The 17,772-nt window shown below is 43.5% G+C and overlaps 1 protein-coding gene across 1 annotated transcript in view; it reads left to right on the top strand.

The window, feature by feature from the left end:
- ALDH1A2 (aldehyde dehydrogenase 1 family member A2) overlaps positions 1-17,772 on the top strand; it is an 86,816-nt gene that overhangs the window by 57,135 nt on the left and 11,909 nt on the right. The window contains exons 8-9 of the mRNA XM_079769514.1: positions 14,966-15,068; positions 17,398-17,582. Of these exons, the coding sequence (XP_079625640.1) occupies positions 14,966-15,068; positions 17,398-17,582 (288 nt within the window). The remainder of the gene's footprint in view (positions 1-14,965; positions 15,069-17,397; positions 17,583-17,772) is intronic.

Genomic DNA, 17,772 nt, shown 5'->3' with positions numbered 1-17,772 from the left:
AAGAGAAAACCAGTTCTGCATCACTTTACTTAAAAATTTCCTGATTTCGACGATGTTTTAAAAGATGAAGGATAGAACTAAAATTACCTTGCTCAACATGCCTTTTAAATGTGTCTGTGCATAAAGGAGAAGTATTGCTAGTTGAAGATATTTAAATTTAAATGAAAAGCTACTTCATGCAAAAATAATCTTTAAGACAAAGATAATTCTACATCTTAATTCTACAGTTGTTAATATTCACAACTGGGAAAATGTAGGTTTATTTCCTTTTCTCTTTGGAGAAAATGAAATTGTAGAGGTGTGGGAACCAAAGTACCAAAAGGACTTGGAGGAACCCCAGCGAGGGACCCTTGTGAGTAGTGTGTTGCTTAATATTGGCAGATAATCAACAAATACTGGTACCGTTCAATTCTCAGAATCATTTCCCATGCCTGACATTAAGGACCAGCACTTTGAAAAAGCTCAATACATATTCGGCTGGAATGTAAAATGGGAGATTAGGTTTCACTGTTGCCTTCCAGTAACAAATGCAGTTTTCTTTTTCTTTTCATTTCAGGCAGCTCTACTTTTAGCAGGCATTTGAATTCCAGAGCTGTAGATTTGATACTGATTCAGTGTGTAACTTTAAAAGTTTCCTCTGGAAGTGAAAAGCCTTATAGAGAATGGAAAATAAAAGCCCTAAGGACCTAAATTATGACAGATGGGACATGTTGAGGCGTTAGTGTGTGTCTGATTTCCTAGTGCCCCGGACACTTGGTGGATTGAGCCAATGCTGGACACCAGATGTTCAATGATTGCTAAACACATAATCCCAGTGTTCTAGTGAAAGCATTTAATATTTAAGAAACACAGAAGTGTGCAGAAATTAGGTTTGCCTCGATACCTATGTCTCATAAATCATCTTTCTAATCCTCAAATGATATAACTCTCACCTATATTCAGACCCAATTAATTTTCAGCAACAAAACTATCCAGTGGCTTATCATAAGCAAAGGTAATAACTGCGCTGAGTAGTTAATAATTAATCTAATGATCAACGGACACCTCATAGAATTTAAAATGATTCAGGAAGTTAAGAACTTTGATGTAGTTCAGCTTGAATTAATGTTTTTCAATTCTTTAAAGTCTCTTAAAGGAAAATAGAGTACTCTTCATTCCTTTACTGAAATGAAAGCTTGAAAGAATGCTTCATCATACCATACTTTTCTAAAAATACACACACACACACACACAAAAAAAAACCCCACACAAACACACAAAAACAAAAAAACCAAAAAGAAAAACAACAACAAAAACTAGAGGAAACTGTCACTTTTTCAATAAGAAATTCCAAACACAGTCTTCAAATCATACAAAGCAATCAAGATGAAATAAGATATCATATCCATATCAGAAAACTAGACATAATTTAAATCTCTATAATGATTGTGTGAAGTTGTTCACAGTACATGTTACTTAACAATTTCCAGCCCTCAGGTTTCCATCCATAGATAAGTAGTGATTGTACCTAATTCATGGGTTTTGAGGCTGAAATAAGCTGGACTATCTAAGGTGTTTAAACAGGGCGTGGTTCTTAGAAAAGTGTCAATAAATATTAGTTGTCATTGTTTTCTGTTTATTTTTAAATGAATTCATAGAGCAATTTATGCTTAGGAAAGTGTGAAATAATAATAGAAGGGGGCTGGGTTCAACTGACCTTGGATCAAATCCCACCTCTCCTGCTGTGCGACCCTGACAAATTATTTAATTTTTCTGATCTCTCATTTCTTCATCTATTAAGAGGCACCATGAATAACTCCTTAAAGGTTTACTTGTGGATTAGTGGAGGCAATATATTTGAAAGTTCCAGTTCTATTGCTTGGCACATTGTAAAAACTCAGTAAATATTAGTTGAATTTGAAACTTCCATTTGTAAAGAATATGCCTATCAAAAACTAATTCCTGCTCGCCTCTGGCAGTTTTACTTTCCTTTTGTTTGTTTTATAGCTTTTATAAATATTTTATAAATATTTTTGTCTTCTAATAAATGTTTGGGCTTTTCTGTTTTTGTATTTGCTCTTCTGTTTCACTTTTTGGAAGATTGCCCAGGTGCTTGCTTGGATAAACTGATTTTGAATCTTTTTATTTTTTTTAAGTGGTAGAGTGTGCTGGATTTAGAGATAGTGCTGAAAGAAGACACTTGGTACCTATTAAGGAATCGCTTATGATTTTGCTATGGCCTAGTCCCGTGGTCGGCAAACTGCGGCTCGCGAGCCACATGCGGCTCTTTGGCCCCTTGAGTGTGGCTCTTCCACAAAATACCACTGCCTGGGTGAGTTTATTTTGAAGAAGTGGCATTAGGAGAAGTTTAAGTTTAAAAAATTTGGCTCTCAAAAGAAATTTCAATTGTCGTACTGTTGATATTTGGCTCTGTTGGCTAATGAGTTTGCCGACCACTGGCCTAGTCCAGGGGCCACTCCTTCAACTAAGTTTGCCAGAACTGAATTCTGGTGTAGGGACAGAATCCTTTACAGTCAAGTGTAATGCAGGTACCATTGTTTTTCAGTTGTCCTTCAAGGACTACCTCACATACAGTCATAGAGAAGGGGTGGAGTCAGGGGAAGGGAGGAGCTTATTTAAATGCAGACTCCTGTGCACATTCGAGATCTTCTCAGAACACTTGGAAATGGGGCCCAGGAATTCTCATTTTAACAAGGTTTCCTCGTGATTGTTCTGTTCATTAACATACACAGTTTAAGTAGCTGGGTCATACTCCAGAACATGTTCCCAGGCCCATTTAAGGAAAAAAAAATACAGCTCCGAGTGTGTTCATCTGCGCTAAAATAAAAAGTCGTGTAAACTGACAGGTGCCACTCATATTGTATGCTATGTCTGTAGTTCCCCCTCCAGCAATAACCTCTCTCCCAAGCACCTGAAGGAAAAAAGAAATTAGTTCAAAATCAGTTTAGCAAAGCAAGGACATGGTCCAAAGCAGTCCTTATATCCTTGAATTACTCAACAAAGACACAACAAAAAATGCCCGTATTTTATTAGAAGTTTACAGATGTTTCCAAAAGTGCATACATACTATGAAACTGCACAGTGCTGATGATCTGGGAAAACAGCCGACTGAATGCAGGGGGACTTAACTAATTGCCATGTGAGCAGTTCTGCTTCGATTGTATTTCTCAGATAGAGGCTCTAACTCACACAATGCAGTTGTAAAGTGCTAAGACTTTATACGTGACACCTTGTCAACAAGCAGTATAGCAACTCGGTTGCGTTTTTTTAGTCCGTGTGTAGTTAATTACACTTTCTCTCTTTCCTGCTCCCCCCGGTACTGGAGCACCTGGAGAGCCTGGAAGGGCAGGAATGGGCTCACTAGCTACAAAAGAGAGATGGCTTTGATTATCTGAGAACTAAGATTCCTGTTTTATCTAACTGATGTCCTCCTGTGTGCCAGGCAATGGTGAAGATATCCTTAGATCATTCCTTACTTTACAAATGAAGCAACTCAGGGCTCCACCCAGCATATGAGCATAAAACAGATGCCTGGTAAATAGAATTGAATTCTTTATGAATTATTCCTCCCTCTCTTCTCTGTTTCCTTTGTGCTCCAGTCCTGTTCCCCAGAGGGTCCTACAGGTTTAGCACAGATCTAATGCCATCATCGGCACCCTTATGCACAGAGGCTGAGCAATGGAGCCCAGGGATTCAGCTGATGAATTGGTAGGAAATTGTATCTTCCAGGCTTAGCTGGTTGGATTTCCTTCCCATCAGCAATTTTTGTTCATGTACCCTTATCTGCATAAAAGCGCCATTCCTAAAACAAGGTCCAATGTTTACTTCTGCCATAACTATTGGTTTCTGAAAAATGAACCACCATTTCCCTCTCCAACTTGCTTTCTTCCTTAAGACCATCAATATAAAAGATTTTTCACCTGTAGTAACCTAATTGATCCATTTGATTTTTTTATTTACCAATATGAAAGTAATCAAACAAGTGAGTGAACACTAATATTTCATTTAGAATATTTTGCTGAAATAGCTCATTGATAATTATTAGTCCTCCTTTGAGCTCCAGACTTCCATGTCTAACTGTGGAGTGGACATCTCTGCCTGGATGAAAACTCCTTAAGGTAATGGACAAGTTGATTCATGGCCTTGCCCTTGCACCTTCCCCTGCTCTTTAGCCTTACCTGAGTGCTTGCCAACCACTTTCACAGTTCTGTGACTGCAAATGCCATTTCTTCTGCCAGAAATGCCCTCCCTTCCCACCTATCTAGTGAGTCCTTAGCACAATGATTTGTTGTACCTTCTGTGCAGATAAATGAGAACTGACCAACTTCTATATTGAGTACAATGCTTCATTCTTGTTCAGATTCATAATCTCAGATGTTGTCTCCTTTTAGTTCCAATTGTAATTTCTTTTATTGGCCTCTGATCTGTTCTTTATTTTTACTACCTTTTGTTTTTCTTTTTCTTTTTTTTCCTCTTTGCTTGTTCTCTTTCACTTTCAGCTCTAATTATTTTAAAATTTAATTAATTTGTTCAGTTATTTTATTTATACAATTATTTTAAGATCCACTCATGTTGTTGCGTGTATTAATACTTCATTTCTTTTTATTGCTAAATAATTTGTTTATGGACAATAGCAATTTCCTGTTGATGGACATTTAGGACATTCAGGTTGTTTGCAGGTTAGGACTACTACAAATAAAAGCTCCCAAGAATATTTCATGTGCAAATTTGTGTGTGTGTGTGTGTGTGTGTGTGTGTGTGTGTGTGTGTGTATTTCCTTTTCTTTTGGGTAAATACTTAGGAATTAAATGTGAAATGGCTGGGTCATATTAGGTTAAGAAATGGCTAAACTGTTTTCCAAAGTGGTGTACAGCTTACATTCATAGCAGCAATGTAAACGACTTCCAACTCCTTCATATCCTTGCCAGCATTTGGTATGGTCAGTCTTTTTAATTTTAGCCATTCCAATAGGTGTATAATGTTATCTCCCTGTAGCTTTATCTATATCTACATACACTGAGTGGCCAGATTATTATGATCTCTGGACGCATAATAATCTGGCCACTCAGTGTATTTGTATCTCAAATGGGTATCAAAAGTATTCTAGACTTTTGCTGGAGATCAACCACCTATTTGCCCTGAGCTTTCTATCAGCCAATGCAAAGGGGAAAACTGATCAGGTGCACAATTTATAGTATCTTTGATATCAAATAAATGAGATACTCAAGAGAAGTACACTGAGTGGCCAGATTATTATGCGTTCAGAGATCATAATAATCTGGCCACTCAGTGTATATAAAAGCCAAGTGACCAGAATGACCAGTCACTATGACACACACTGCAGCCAGCCAACCGGCCCGATCAGGGGTGGGGCCAGCCAGCCAACCTCCTGCGGCCCCTCCCCGCAGATGGCCCAGCCCTGATGGGCCCCGATCGGGACAGGCTGGCCGGACCCCACCCATGCATGAATTTGTGCACTGGGCCTCTAGTATATATATAAAAGCTTAAATGACCATTCAACCATTTGACCGTTCTACCAGTAGCTATGATGCAAACTGACCACCAAGGGGCAGATGCTCAATACACAGGCATGGAAACATGGAACAGACTGATGAATCTCAGAGGGAAGAGGGGAGGGAGGGAAGCAGGAAGAGATTAACCAAAGAACTTATATGCATACTAGAGGTCCAGTGCACGGATTCGTGCACCAGCAGGGTCCCTCGGCCTGGCCTATGGGGATCGGGCTGAAACCGGCAGTCCAACCATCCCCCAAGGGGTTACGGATTTTGAGAGGGTGCAGGCCAGACCGAGGGACCCCACTGGTGCATGAGTCTATGCACCAGGCCTCTAGTATAACATAACATAGGAATTTCTTTTTTTTTTTAAATCTATTGTTGAAAGTATTACATATGTCTCCTTTTTCCCCTATCCACCCCCTTCAGCCCATCCTGCCCCCGTCCCAGGCCCTCACCACCCCACTGTTTGTGTCCATGAGTTATGCATATATGCACACAAGGTCTTTATTTGATTACCTGCCATCCACCCTCCCTCCCCCGCCTTCCCTCTGAGATTCCACACTCTGTTCCATGCTTCCATTTCTCTGGATCCACTCTGTTCATCAGTTTATTTTGTTAATTAGAGTAAGATCATGTGATACCTATCTTTCTCTCACTGACTTATTCATAGGAATTGTTTTTATCTTCGTAGGAAGAACAGTAAGACCTAAATATGCAATTTTCAAAGATGCAGATATTAAATGAGGGAACAGAGAGGAAAGAAAGAGAAGAGAAAATTTGAGAATGCAGTGGAAGGTGGCCCTGTGAAGTGTTTTGCTATTAGGATTACTCGCAGTGCGGTGGCTTATAGCAGTGTGAATAGAGGAAATTTCAGCTATGTTTTCCTGACACAGTCTATTGATATTTCTCTCTAGGGAGAGGCTTACATTCACTTGGATGGGAACCAATGCTGTGGCCTCTGGAGAATCTCCTAGTTTCCTCTCTGGGATGATATCATTGACAGACAATAGAGAGCCTGAGGGAGATGCATTTGTCTAGAATATGAAAGCCAACTTATAATCTATCTAATAATAGGGTAATATGCAAATTGGTCAGAATGCCATCACAGTAACGACCGATCAGCAGGCTGCGTGAGCAGTGGGTGGGTGGGGATTTGCAGTGTTGGGGATGTGAAGGCAGCTGCCGCTTGCCCAGGGCTGGCCTGGGGCTCTGGCAAGCCACCGATGGCCACTGCCTCTTGTCCAGGGCCAGCAAGCTGCTGAGTGGGCCTAAGCCATCAGTAGGACATCCCTGAGGGCTCCCGGACTGTGCGAAGGGGCAGGCCTGGCTGAGGGACACCCCTAGTGCACAAATTTTGTGCACCGGGCCTCTAGTTATCCCTATTAATGGTGGCAGGTGGATAATTTTCACAGGCAAACCAAATGATCACATAATCCCAAACCCCTTTTCAGCTTATATTATTTAGTTTCATATCTATTTATCCTTTTCCAATTTTGTAGGCTACATGGAAAATTGTATAGATGCTTTCAGAGGGCACGTGTCACTTAAATATGGATTTGAACGTGGCTCCTGTTATGGTCACCCCAGGGAGAGGGACCTATTGGTACATCACCAAATGCCCATCAGTCAGCAACAAGACGCTCACTTCAGATGGCTGCTTCCCATTTACTTCAGCAAAGGCCTTTAAAAAGCAAACAAAGCCACTCAGATTAAAGATGGAATTAATTTCTATTTATGCAGCTAAATACATAGGCAATACATGTAAATATTTAAGAAGCGAATATGAAAGGGCTCTAACAAACACAGAGTCAATAAACAGCCTCAGTGAAGGATAGGGAAACAGTTTGCGTTTTGCTTTGTGCGGTGTTTTCTTTATTCACTTAGATTAACAAACCATGATTTCATCATTAGTCAACAAGATAGTAGAGAGACCATCAAAGCGAACTACAGGAGAGTCCAGATTGATTCGTGCCAAGCAAATGTTTGTAGCTAACAGCTGTATTATCACTGATTCCAGCTTACGCAGCCGGGGTTCCCCTTTCATTTCCTAAGTGAGATGAATGTCATGCTGCATGATACAGACACCCTCTCTGCTGCCTGAGTAATGGGTCGGGTCAGCTCTCTTCTGTGCAGCCTCTGCCTCTTTGCAGGTGGGGAAGCAGCGAGCTCCAGTTTTAGCCATTTTTTTAAAAACGACGAAGGGCCTCTCTCTAAGGTTGTATGAGTCCACTGGTGAATATCCAGCATTTGCATCAAATATACCAGTTTGATGTGTCAAAACCGTTGGATGGACATGTTTTAAATGGTTAGCTTTCTCCCTTTCCTCCTTCGATGCTGTAATCTAAACTGGAGTACTGAAGAGGGAGAAAAGGGATGCTGTAGTCTCCGCCTGCTAGCTGATTCTGTGACTGGATGCAGGATTCTCTCCTCAGCTCTCGGCTGAGCATGAACAGGGTTCTAAGATGCCCACCCTGTAGTTCGCCTAGTTAGTGGGACTAACATGAAGTAACCTTGACTTGAGTATATCAGGCTACTTCCTATCTAAGTGACCAAAAAATCAAAATCTTGATTTAAAAATTTTTTTTTCTGACAGAGGAAGGGACAGTCATGTAACAAAAGAATGGCTAAGTGTGCCAGGCAGTCGATCTAGACCCATGGTTGGCAAACTGCGGCTCGCGAGCCACATGCGGCTCTTTGGCCCCTTGAGTGTGGCTCTTCCACAAAATACCACGGCCTGGGCAAGTCTATTTTGAAGAAGTGGCCTTAGAAGAAGTTTAAGTTTAAAAAATTTGGCTCTCAAAAGAAATTTCAATCGTTGTACTATCGATATTTGGCTCTGTTGACTAATGAGTTTGCTGACCACTGATCTAGACTATTCGTTAGCTGTGGGTAGTGTGTTTAGCTATGAGAATTCTACCCACAGCAGAGGGGATCTAATCCCAGGAGAACATCTGGAGAAGAGAAGCAGGAACCACAGAGAGCAGCTATTGTGGAGCAAAAGGCTTGGTGTGGGCCTTTGGAGTCCACTCCTGGCTCTGCCACTGCTGGGTGCCTGTCAGCAAGTCACTTCTTGACCTGAGTTGTGGTTTGTTTGTTTGTTTCAGCTCTAAAATGGGGCAATAATTCTTGCCTCACAGGGTTGTCATGAGGATTATATAAAGTAATGTTGGTGAGAACAAGCAGTATACAATAGGTGCTTAATAAATGATAATGTTAAAAAATTAGAAACTAGGACCAACCATGAAAGGTTAGAGTCAGTAGGAGAGAAATGTCCTTAAAGAGTCTTTAATCTCATGGTTCTGAAACCCAGCAACACATTGAAATGCTCTTGAGATTGAAGAAAAATACCCAACGCATGCCTGTGTGCCCCACTCCGGACAAAGATCAGACTCTCTGAAAGTAGAGCCCAGACATAGAAAAAGCTTTTAAGTGCGGGGACTCCAATGTGGAGTCAGGACCACAAATACCTGCCCTTCGTGAAAGATGCAGAAATTTAAGCCAAAGTGAGAAGAGAAAAGCTACAACCCATGCTGCCAGCTGTGGCAAAGCTAAGCCTGGGAAGTAGGTGTCCTGTGTCCCAGTCTCTCACTTCTGTTTATCTAAAGACGTCATGTTCTCTGATTTTCAGAGACCTCAAGAGCAGCTGTCATGTCTGGCCCATTGGCTCATCTCATGTTGAAAATTGTGTGTGTGTGTGTGTGTGTGTGTGTGTGTGTGTGTGTGGTCCCTCTGCCCACACATTCATCCTAGTGGGGAAGACAGCTATTAAATGAAAATGGTGTGAGTTATGTGGGACCAGCCAGTGGAGCGTGGACACCTAAACCCGGGGGAGGTGGGTGTGGAAAGCTAGTGTTTCTGGCGAGGTGACAGGTGGTAGGCCTGAAGAACTTGGTGTATCAAGTAAATGGGGGAGGAGAGGATTTCAGATGAAGCAGCTTACACGAAGACAGGCACCTTCTGGGAAGGGCAGGTGGTTTCATGTGGCGGAGTGATGGGGCTGTGGTGGTGGGAATAGTGGGAAAGAGGCTGGAAATGTCGTTAGTGGCTTTATTGGTTTTCATAATCTGAATTTCACAAATGAAGTTTTGAAATTGCTGTTACCACTTAAATTGATATTTAGATGCCTCAGTCCTGTTACTCTCTGGTAGAAATCAAACAGATTGATTTAGCCTGTTATTTCTGAATATTTCAGAGAGACAAATATCCAATAACACACATTTTTGGCATTTCTATTCCCATCCTAGTTAGAACCAGTGAGCACAATAAAGCTAAGAAAGGAGGTTTAAGAAATGAAAACATATTGCAGAAAGCAGGCATCTTCAACCAGTTTATTGAGCTCTTGACTAGAAGATTTTTTATTTTTAAAAAGGATAGAATATCTCTGAGAAGGAATTCACCCTAATATGTACAAGTAATTAATCAAGAAAAATAAATATCTTTGAGAAGAAACCCATCTCGATATGGGTAATTAATAAAAAGAAAAAAAATCCACCCAACTTTAGGAACTCTGTTCAGGGAGAAGCAGCCTTGAACAAAGGGCAGGGAGAGCCATCGCGTTCTCTTTTATCCTGTGTAACTAATTACTCTCCGTGCAAAATGCCAAGTCGCATTTCCTACCCTGTGCATTGCTGTGAACATGATTCTGGCACATTGTGGCTTGTCCAGCGATGCTCCTGATATGAATCTCGAGGACTATTCAAAACCAGGATGGGAGTCAGAGTTGATCTGTGCCAACATTCCTGCTGAGAATTAGCCCAGTTCCATGATGTGTGGGGGAGCCCCGGTGCCCTGCCCTTGCCTGTTTGGGGTACATGGATACAGCTGAGAGACTCTGCAGGGAGTGTGAAGTTAGGAAACCACATGATAGGAACACGGTCACTTTTCCATAATAAGCTCTATGTGAAAAATGAAAAGAAAAAAAAAAAAGGTCAGATTTTTCTCCCATTCAGTGCAGCCGCGGTGCTTCCATGAAAAACTATTTCTGCTCCACAAGGCTGGAGGAATGCAGAAGAATTGGGGATAGACTCCAAACGAGCAGGGCTCCAGGAGCCCTCTGGGTCTTTGCTTAACTCTTCCAACAACCTGGAGACCGAAGGGACAGATTAACTGCTTGGCTTGTGCCTTCATTTGTCAGATGAAGAAACGGAGGCCCAGGGGGCTGAAGTGGCTTTCCCAAATTGAAGGTGAGTTAGGGACCAAGCCAGAGTTTGTAGTACGTAGGTCTTCCAACTGCTATGGGCCAAACTGTAGTCCACAAATCTGAGCATGGTTATAATTAGCCAGAGATAGGGCAGGAAGTATAAGAAGGGTATATTGTGATATCTTTGCTGATTGGGGATAAAAGATAACGATGAACTCAAATTTTGGTCTCTATGCCTTTATCCTGTTTAATCTATCTTCCCATACTGTATGTTTCCCAAACTATATGTTTATCTGTTTCACCGCCCAGATTGCCTGTTTGATCAGAATAGGGCTTGGTTTTCTGGTCCATTCCTATTGACTTAACCACTTAGAAGACCCGAGCGTCCTTGCAGCCTCATCTATCCCACCACGTCCTTCCACCTTCTGATCACATATGAAAGGGTTCAGTATGACCAGTGTAGCACCTATCCCCAAGGAAGCCTATTTATTACTTTTCCATGTAAGGTGGCCCGGTGGATCCAAGGCCTTGGTTTGATGTCAATATTTCATTTGTTCTTAGACTTTTTAACCCCCTAGATTTTAATTTGGGAAACCTTTGCATGGTATTTGTGTAAGTAATAGTTTAGGTTGGTTTGCACAAGACCTACCATGTTTTGTAAGCAGACACAGAGTCAGCTCTCCCTTGAGCTTATTGTTTTTAAACATTGCTCTTTCCTATTAAGAATCCCCTGCTTTGAGTTGCATCTGTTCTCCTTCCATGGCCTCTTCCCCCTCGTGGTAATGATAATGAGGCATGCCTCCTGTTTGGGGTCACTTCACCTCTCTTGCTCCACTGGCAGGGAGGATTCATGAGTAGCAATATATTCTCCAAAGAGTCTGACCTGGAAACTGAGCATGTCATGGGAAGGCACATGATACTTGATCCCATAATTAATGAAGGTTATTGCATCCTGGCCATTCTATGGGTAAGGGCCAGAGAGGTCTGACTCTGGCTTACAACGAAGTGCTGCAGAACCATATTTCATCTGTTGAGATCTAATATTAAGTCATACTCAGATTTTCCTTTAAGTGGACTGCAAAACTGCACTTATTGAGCACCTGCTAGGTTTACGTGGGAGATCTCTTAGCTGGGAGTTCCTTGTTACTAGGGACTGTGCCCAACATTGCACCTGACACACAGTAGGAGAGCCAGAAATATGTGTCTGAATGAAGGAGATGGGTATCCCGTCCTGCGGCCACTCCAGATGGAAGTGGTTCTCCCCTCGCCTAACACACCCAGTTCTTTCCGGAGGCTGGGCTACAACTTGACCTTCTTCCAAAGATGAAAAGGAAAGACATTCATTATTCATCTGAGATTTGCCTTGCAGTGTTTAGCATGGATTTGGTTTCTAAGGAAAGGCTGGCAAAGCATTGACACAGGAAAAATTATGCTTAGGTATTCTCTGATGACCATAGACTGAGCAAGATTTTGTGTAGTTACTGCAGCCATGAAAATAATCATAGTGGCAAAAAAATACATATATATCAACCCACAGAGGGTTTGAGGAAGGTCAGGGAGTAGGGCTAACAGAACATAATGCCCGCTAGGCCAGTGGTCGGCAAACTGCGGCTCGCAAGCCACATGCGGCTCTTTGGCCCCTTGAGTGTGGCTCTTCCACAAAATACCACGTGCGGACACGCACGTACAGTGCGATTGAAACCGCATGGCCCATGCGCAGAAGTCGGTTTTTGGCTCTCAAAAGAAATTTCAATCGTTGTACTGTTGATATTTGGCTCTGTTGACTAATGAGTTTGCCGACCACTGCGCTAGGCCAACACTCTCTTTACCAACACCAAACACTTATTTAATGTCTTACACTGTATAAAATGCATGATTTTTGGCTTTTGCTTATTTTTAAAAATGTCTATCTGAAGGCAGAATATTTAAGATAATCGTTTGTGTCTACAAAAGGTGAAATTTCTACTCACTTTGAAATCAGTTTGGAGTTTGAGGATGAGATTTAGGGGAGGAGGAGATACACATTAGCTGCTCACTATGCACAGAAAGGCAGGCAGCCAGGGCAGAGTGTTGGGGGAAGGGAGGGAAGGAGAGGGTGAGAGCCACACTTGTGCTCTGGATTCAGCCTTCATAGAGTCCAACAGGTTCTGCCCGGAGCCAGCTGGGTAACCAGGTAACATCCATTGATGTCTAACTCTTGAGTTTTCTCACCTTTGAAATGAGTTAGTACCTATTTTTTAGGGGCTTTGAGAGTCTTAAATGAGTGAATGCGTGTAAATGTCTAACATTAACTCAATAAATGTTAGTTTTTTAATACAATGAGTCATGACATTCATGACTGCAGTGATTATTTCCTCTGAGAAAGCACTTGTCTATCTTTCTGGACTTTGAAATGAGTCCCCATCAATTAATATGGTTTCTTCAGGGCAGAGAGAGCCACACACACTGAAATCCCTCAGAACAGGGATTTCAGCCTCCTGGGGATGCCCCTGATGCTGCTACCCAGCTGCCTGTGGGTGCTGCTTCTCTCTCCTGCGAGGCCTCAGGCCTCTGTCATGATTCCCACCCGCTGATGGTCCCTGGAACAGAGGGCCAATCCTCCTTTCCTTGGTGTACTCGTCTTTTCTTCTTGAAAGAGACAGAGTATGTCTGCCTGAGAACGGGGCCTTTGTTAGCCCGTCTTCATAGGGAGTTTACCTCGTCACAGAAGAGACAAGCTGGCAAGGCAGGGAAGGAGCAATGTGGCTGGTGGGCTGACGTCTGCCCATTCATCTTTAGGGTCAGATGTAGGCGTTTCTCAACCCCTTGTTAACTAACATTGTTCCACAAACAAAGAGGCTCTAATTTTACCTCTTTCAGAGACATCGCTGTTTGTTCCCCAAGATTGGGTTTCCTCAGAAGGAGTGTGTATGTTCTAAAACTTTTGCCATGAGGTGGAGTTAGACTACAACCACAAAGCATTTAAGCCAGCTAATCCAGAGAAGGAGGGGATGGTGTGGGAGGTCCTCAGACCTTCCACAGCATTCCCGAAACAGTGGATGTCCATGGACAGGATGTCCATGCAGGACAAGACCTGCTGTGAATGGGCTGGGGCCCTCCCGCACCATCATTTCCTCCTCTGCACTAGAGGTGGAGGGAGAGGGGCCCTGGCTCCCCACGCCTGCACATGGGTTCTCAGGCCCAGATATTTTACATCACTTAATCCTCAGGACAACTAAATTCTGAGGCAGATACTGTGCTATTTTTTTCCATTGATTTTTTTGGGAAAAAAATCTTTATTGTTGAAAGTATGATAGATGTCCCCTTCCCCTCTCCCATCCCCCCTTTGACCCCTTCTAGCTCAGTCCCGCCTCCGGACCCAGGCCTTACGACCCTGTTGTCTGTGTCCATGGGTTATGCATGCGTGCATACAAGTTCTTTGGTTGATCTCTTCCCACCCACCCACCAGATACTGTTTTTAGCTTCATTTACAGAGGAGGGAACCCCGAGGCTCAGAGAAGCTAAATAAATTTCCCAAGATCAAACAATAAGTGATAGAATCAGTAAAAGAAACTCAGGCCCCAGAGCCTCTGCTCTTAGCCGTGACTCAACACTGCTCGAGGAATTACTAGTCCTGCTTGAGGGTCTCAACACGCGGCTGGAGGAATCCAACATAAATTCAGCATTTCTCTTCTCCAGGCTTTCAAAATACTTAATTTTTGGTGGATCCAGGCACAGGTAACATTTCTCATCTCAACTAGAGCAAACTGCCTACATGGTGGCTCAGTGCTTTCCATAAAGTGACCTCTGCCCTCCAGGAGAGCGGCGCCGTTACTGGTCAGGTTCTCCAGAAGACCCTGAGGTGGGGTTTGGCGTGCAGGCTGTTTATCAGGTTTCCCTGCTGAAGGGGAGTGGACACAGGGGAAGCCAAGCTGCAGTGCAGGCCTGACGTCCTCAGCCAACCATAGGTGGCCTGGCTGAGCATATATGGTCTTGCGGAGTTGGCCTGCGGTGGGCTGAGAGAGCAGGCCTGCATACCCCGGCCCTTAGTGGATGGATGAGGGATGTCCAGGGGAGGGCATCCCTGTGGGCAAGAGAGCTCTTTCTAGCTGAGGCAGATTCTGAAGGAGCTGACAGCTTCCTAGTCGCTGAGGCACTAACTTGTATCTTGTCCACACAAGTTGACCCCAGGAGCTGTTCCTGTGTCATCAGTGGGTGGGTTTGCTTTGCAGGGTCCATTTCTGCTGCCTGCCACTGTTGTCCAGAGCTGGCTCAGGCCACTGACCATCTCAATGCACAGTGTGTGAAACCTCTCTCCATTTCCTTTCAGGTTGGAAAGCTTATCCAAGAAGCAGCTGGCAGAAGTAATTTGAAGCGAGTAACTCTGGAACTTGGAGGGAAAAGTCCCAATATTATTTTTGCAGATGCTGATTGTAAGTCAACCACAGGCCTCATATGTGTTCCGGCACATGCCCTTCAGTGATCTCTCGTATCTCCCTTAAAAACACACACAAAACTTCAGTGTTGAGAGTATTACAAATGTCCCCCTTTTTTCCCTCCATTGCCCCCCTCCACCCGGTTCCTGCCCTGCCCCAGGCCTTCACCACCACTGTATGATCTGTGTTCATAGGTAATGCATATATGCATATAAGTTCCCCGTTAATCTCACCCACACCCCTATCCTCATCCCCCCTTCCCTCTGAGATTTATCAGTTTGTTCTGTGTGTCCATGCCTCTGTTTGCATTTTATTCATCAGTTTATTTTGTTCAATTATTTTGAGTTTTGGATTCAATTGCTGATAGGTGTGTATTTATTGCCATTTTATTGTTCATAATCTTGATCATTTTTCCCCTTCTTTTTCTTCATCTTTTTATTAAGTAATACCCTTCAACATTTCATGTAATACTGGTGATGAACTCCTATAGCTTTTGACAGGACACTGAGAAAAAGATCTTTAATGCTAAGGGGCACTCAAGAAGACTCTGGACTCTTCCTTCGAGGGGAAAATAGTTTAATATAGGAAAAGAGCACTTATCAATGTGGAACTGAATAGGATTTATTTTCTAGACACTAATAAGCCATTTGACCTTGTGATGTGTAGAATAGGGTGGAAGGGGGGGAGGTGAAGGCTTGGTCAGCGCTATATACTAGAAAGACCAATGTGCTGCGATCTGAACACCTGAAATATAACCTCCCTGGCTAGTTTCAAGAAGTCTGAAACTTCTCAAGTGTGCCTAGTGGCTTTGTAGGTCATTTAGAAAATTCTTCACTAGCCAATATTTTTCCAAACCCATAGCCTCTCCTCTGTTTGGTCAGCCCAACCCCTTTCTTTCTTTCTTTCTTTCTTTCTTTCTTTCTTTCTTTCTTTCTTTCTTTCTTTCTTTCTTTCTTTTAATATATATTTTATTGATTTTTTACAGAGAGGAAGAGAGAGGGACAGAGAGCTAGAAACATCGATGAGAGAGAAACATCGATCAGCTGCCTCCCGCACACCCCCCACTGGGGATGTGCCCGCAACCAAGGCACATGCCCCCTACCGGAATCGAACCTGGGACCCCTGAGTCCGCAGGCCGACGCTCTATCCACTGAGCCAAACCGGTCTCGGCCCAACCCCTTTCTGTTGCTCCCGTGACACTCAGTCAGGATGACAACACACGGTGGTCAGCTCTGTGTGAATAGACCCAAATTGGAGGCGATTCCGCCTTGGCAGTGGGGCTTTAGGGAGGCTTGAAGCAGTAGCCTAGGGAGCCCCCTGTCTCCAGGCAGGATACTGTCTGGTTCACTCTGCACAGGTGTGGTCTCTCTGTTTTGAAAACCTGTCCCGGGAATGACATTCCCAGTCTCTTTCAGCCATCCTCTTCCTTCCCCACACCCTGCCCGGCAGAGCTGCTTCCCCACTGTCACCGCTGGGAGAACAGGGGGCAGATTGCCTGCGTTCCAGCCCCAGCTGGGAATGTGCAAGGAGTTCAGCTTCAGTTTTATACTAGGTGCCAGGGGATCAGAATTCTTACAGCTAAATCCTCCCGAGGAGTAGGCACTTCATTGACCTGACGTTGATGGATTGATTCAGTCATTTAGCAGCTAGCGCACACCAGATTTAATTCTCTCTTGAAATATAAGAGATGGAAATGAAAGCGCTATCACAGGCTATTATACAAATCCCTGTAAAAAGAGAGGAAATGTGATGTCTTCAAAGAAAAGCCATCACTGTTACAGTTAAATTCACCAAAATACTAATTAAACATAACAGCCACAAGGCCCTATAGATTAGGGGTTGCACACTGGTAGTCACAGGCCATATGCCATTCTAACTATGCTTATAGTCTAGATATTACACAGTGCTTAAAAAAACAAAAACTGTACATTGAAAGTATTGATTTCTGTTTTTCCTTAAAATTGGAAATGTGGCAATCATGGGCTTATATCCATGCATAGCAATAGCCAAATGTGGTGGCTTTCCTTCCCAGCGTCCCTCACATTGTTTTACTCTCGGGCAGATTCATACCATTACGTTATCTGCCAACCCCTGTGAATTGGGGTTTGGGACTCAAAGTGGTGAAGATGCCTAAGTTAACACAGCCAGTAACGTCAGGGTCTATTAGAACCACAACTACGTTGCGTTCTCAGTCCAGGGCTCTCACAGTTACTCGCCCTGTGCCCCGTGGGCAGCCTGACCCTGCCTGGGCTGTGAGGGGAGGGGCGGCTCACGGACGGCCCCTCACAGGTGAGGCAGTGCTGGGAACGTGCCTTTCCTCTTGCAGTGGACCACGCGGTGGAGCAGGCTCACCAGGGTGTGTTCTTCAACCAAGGCCAGTGCTGCACTGCGGGCTCGCGCATCTTCGTGGAGGAGTCCATCTACGAGGAGTTCGTGAGGAGAAGCGTGGAGCGGGCCAAGAGGCGCATAGTGGGGAGTCCCTTTGACCCCACCACTGAGCAGGGACCCCAGGTAGAGAAATCATGAACCATCCCTTCCTTTACATTTTAAAAAATATTGATTTTAGAGAGGAAGAGAGAGGGAGAGATAAAAACATCTATGATGAGAGAGAAGCTTTGATCGGCTGCCTCCTGCACTTCCCTCCCTGGGGATCAAGCCCACAATCCCGGCATATACCCCGACCAGGAATTGAACTGTGAAC

This window comes from Cnephaeus nilssonii (genome assembly GCF_951640355.1).
Source record: "Cnephaeus nilssonii genome assembly, chromosome: 4".
Taxonomy (NCBI): Eukaryota; Metazoa; Chordata; class Mammalia; order Chiroptera; family Vespertilionidae; genus Cnephaeus; species Cnephaeus nilssonii.
Note: the sequence above shows the minus strand (reverse complement) of the source record. Positions and strands in the feature narration are given on the sequence as shown.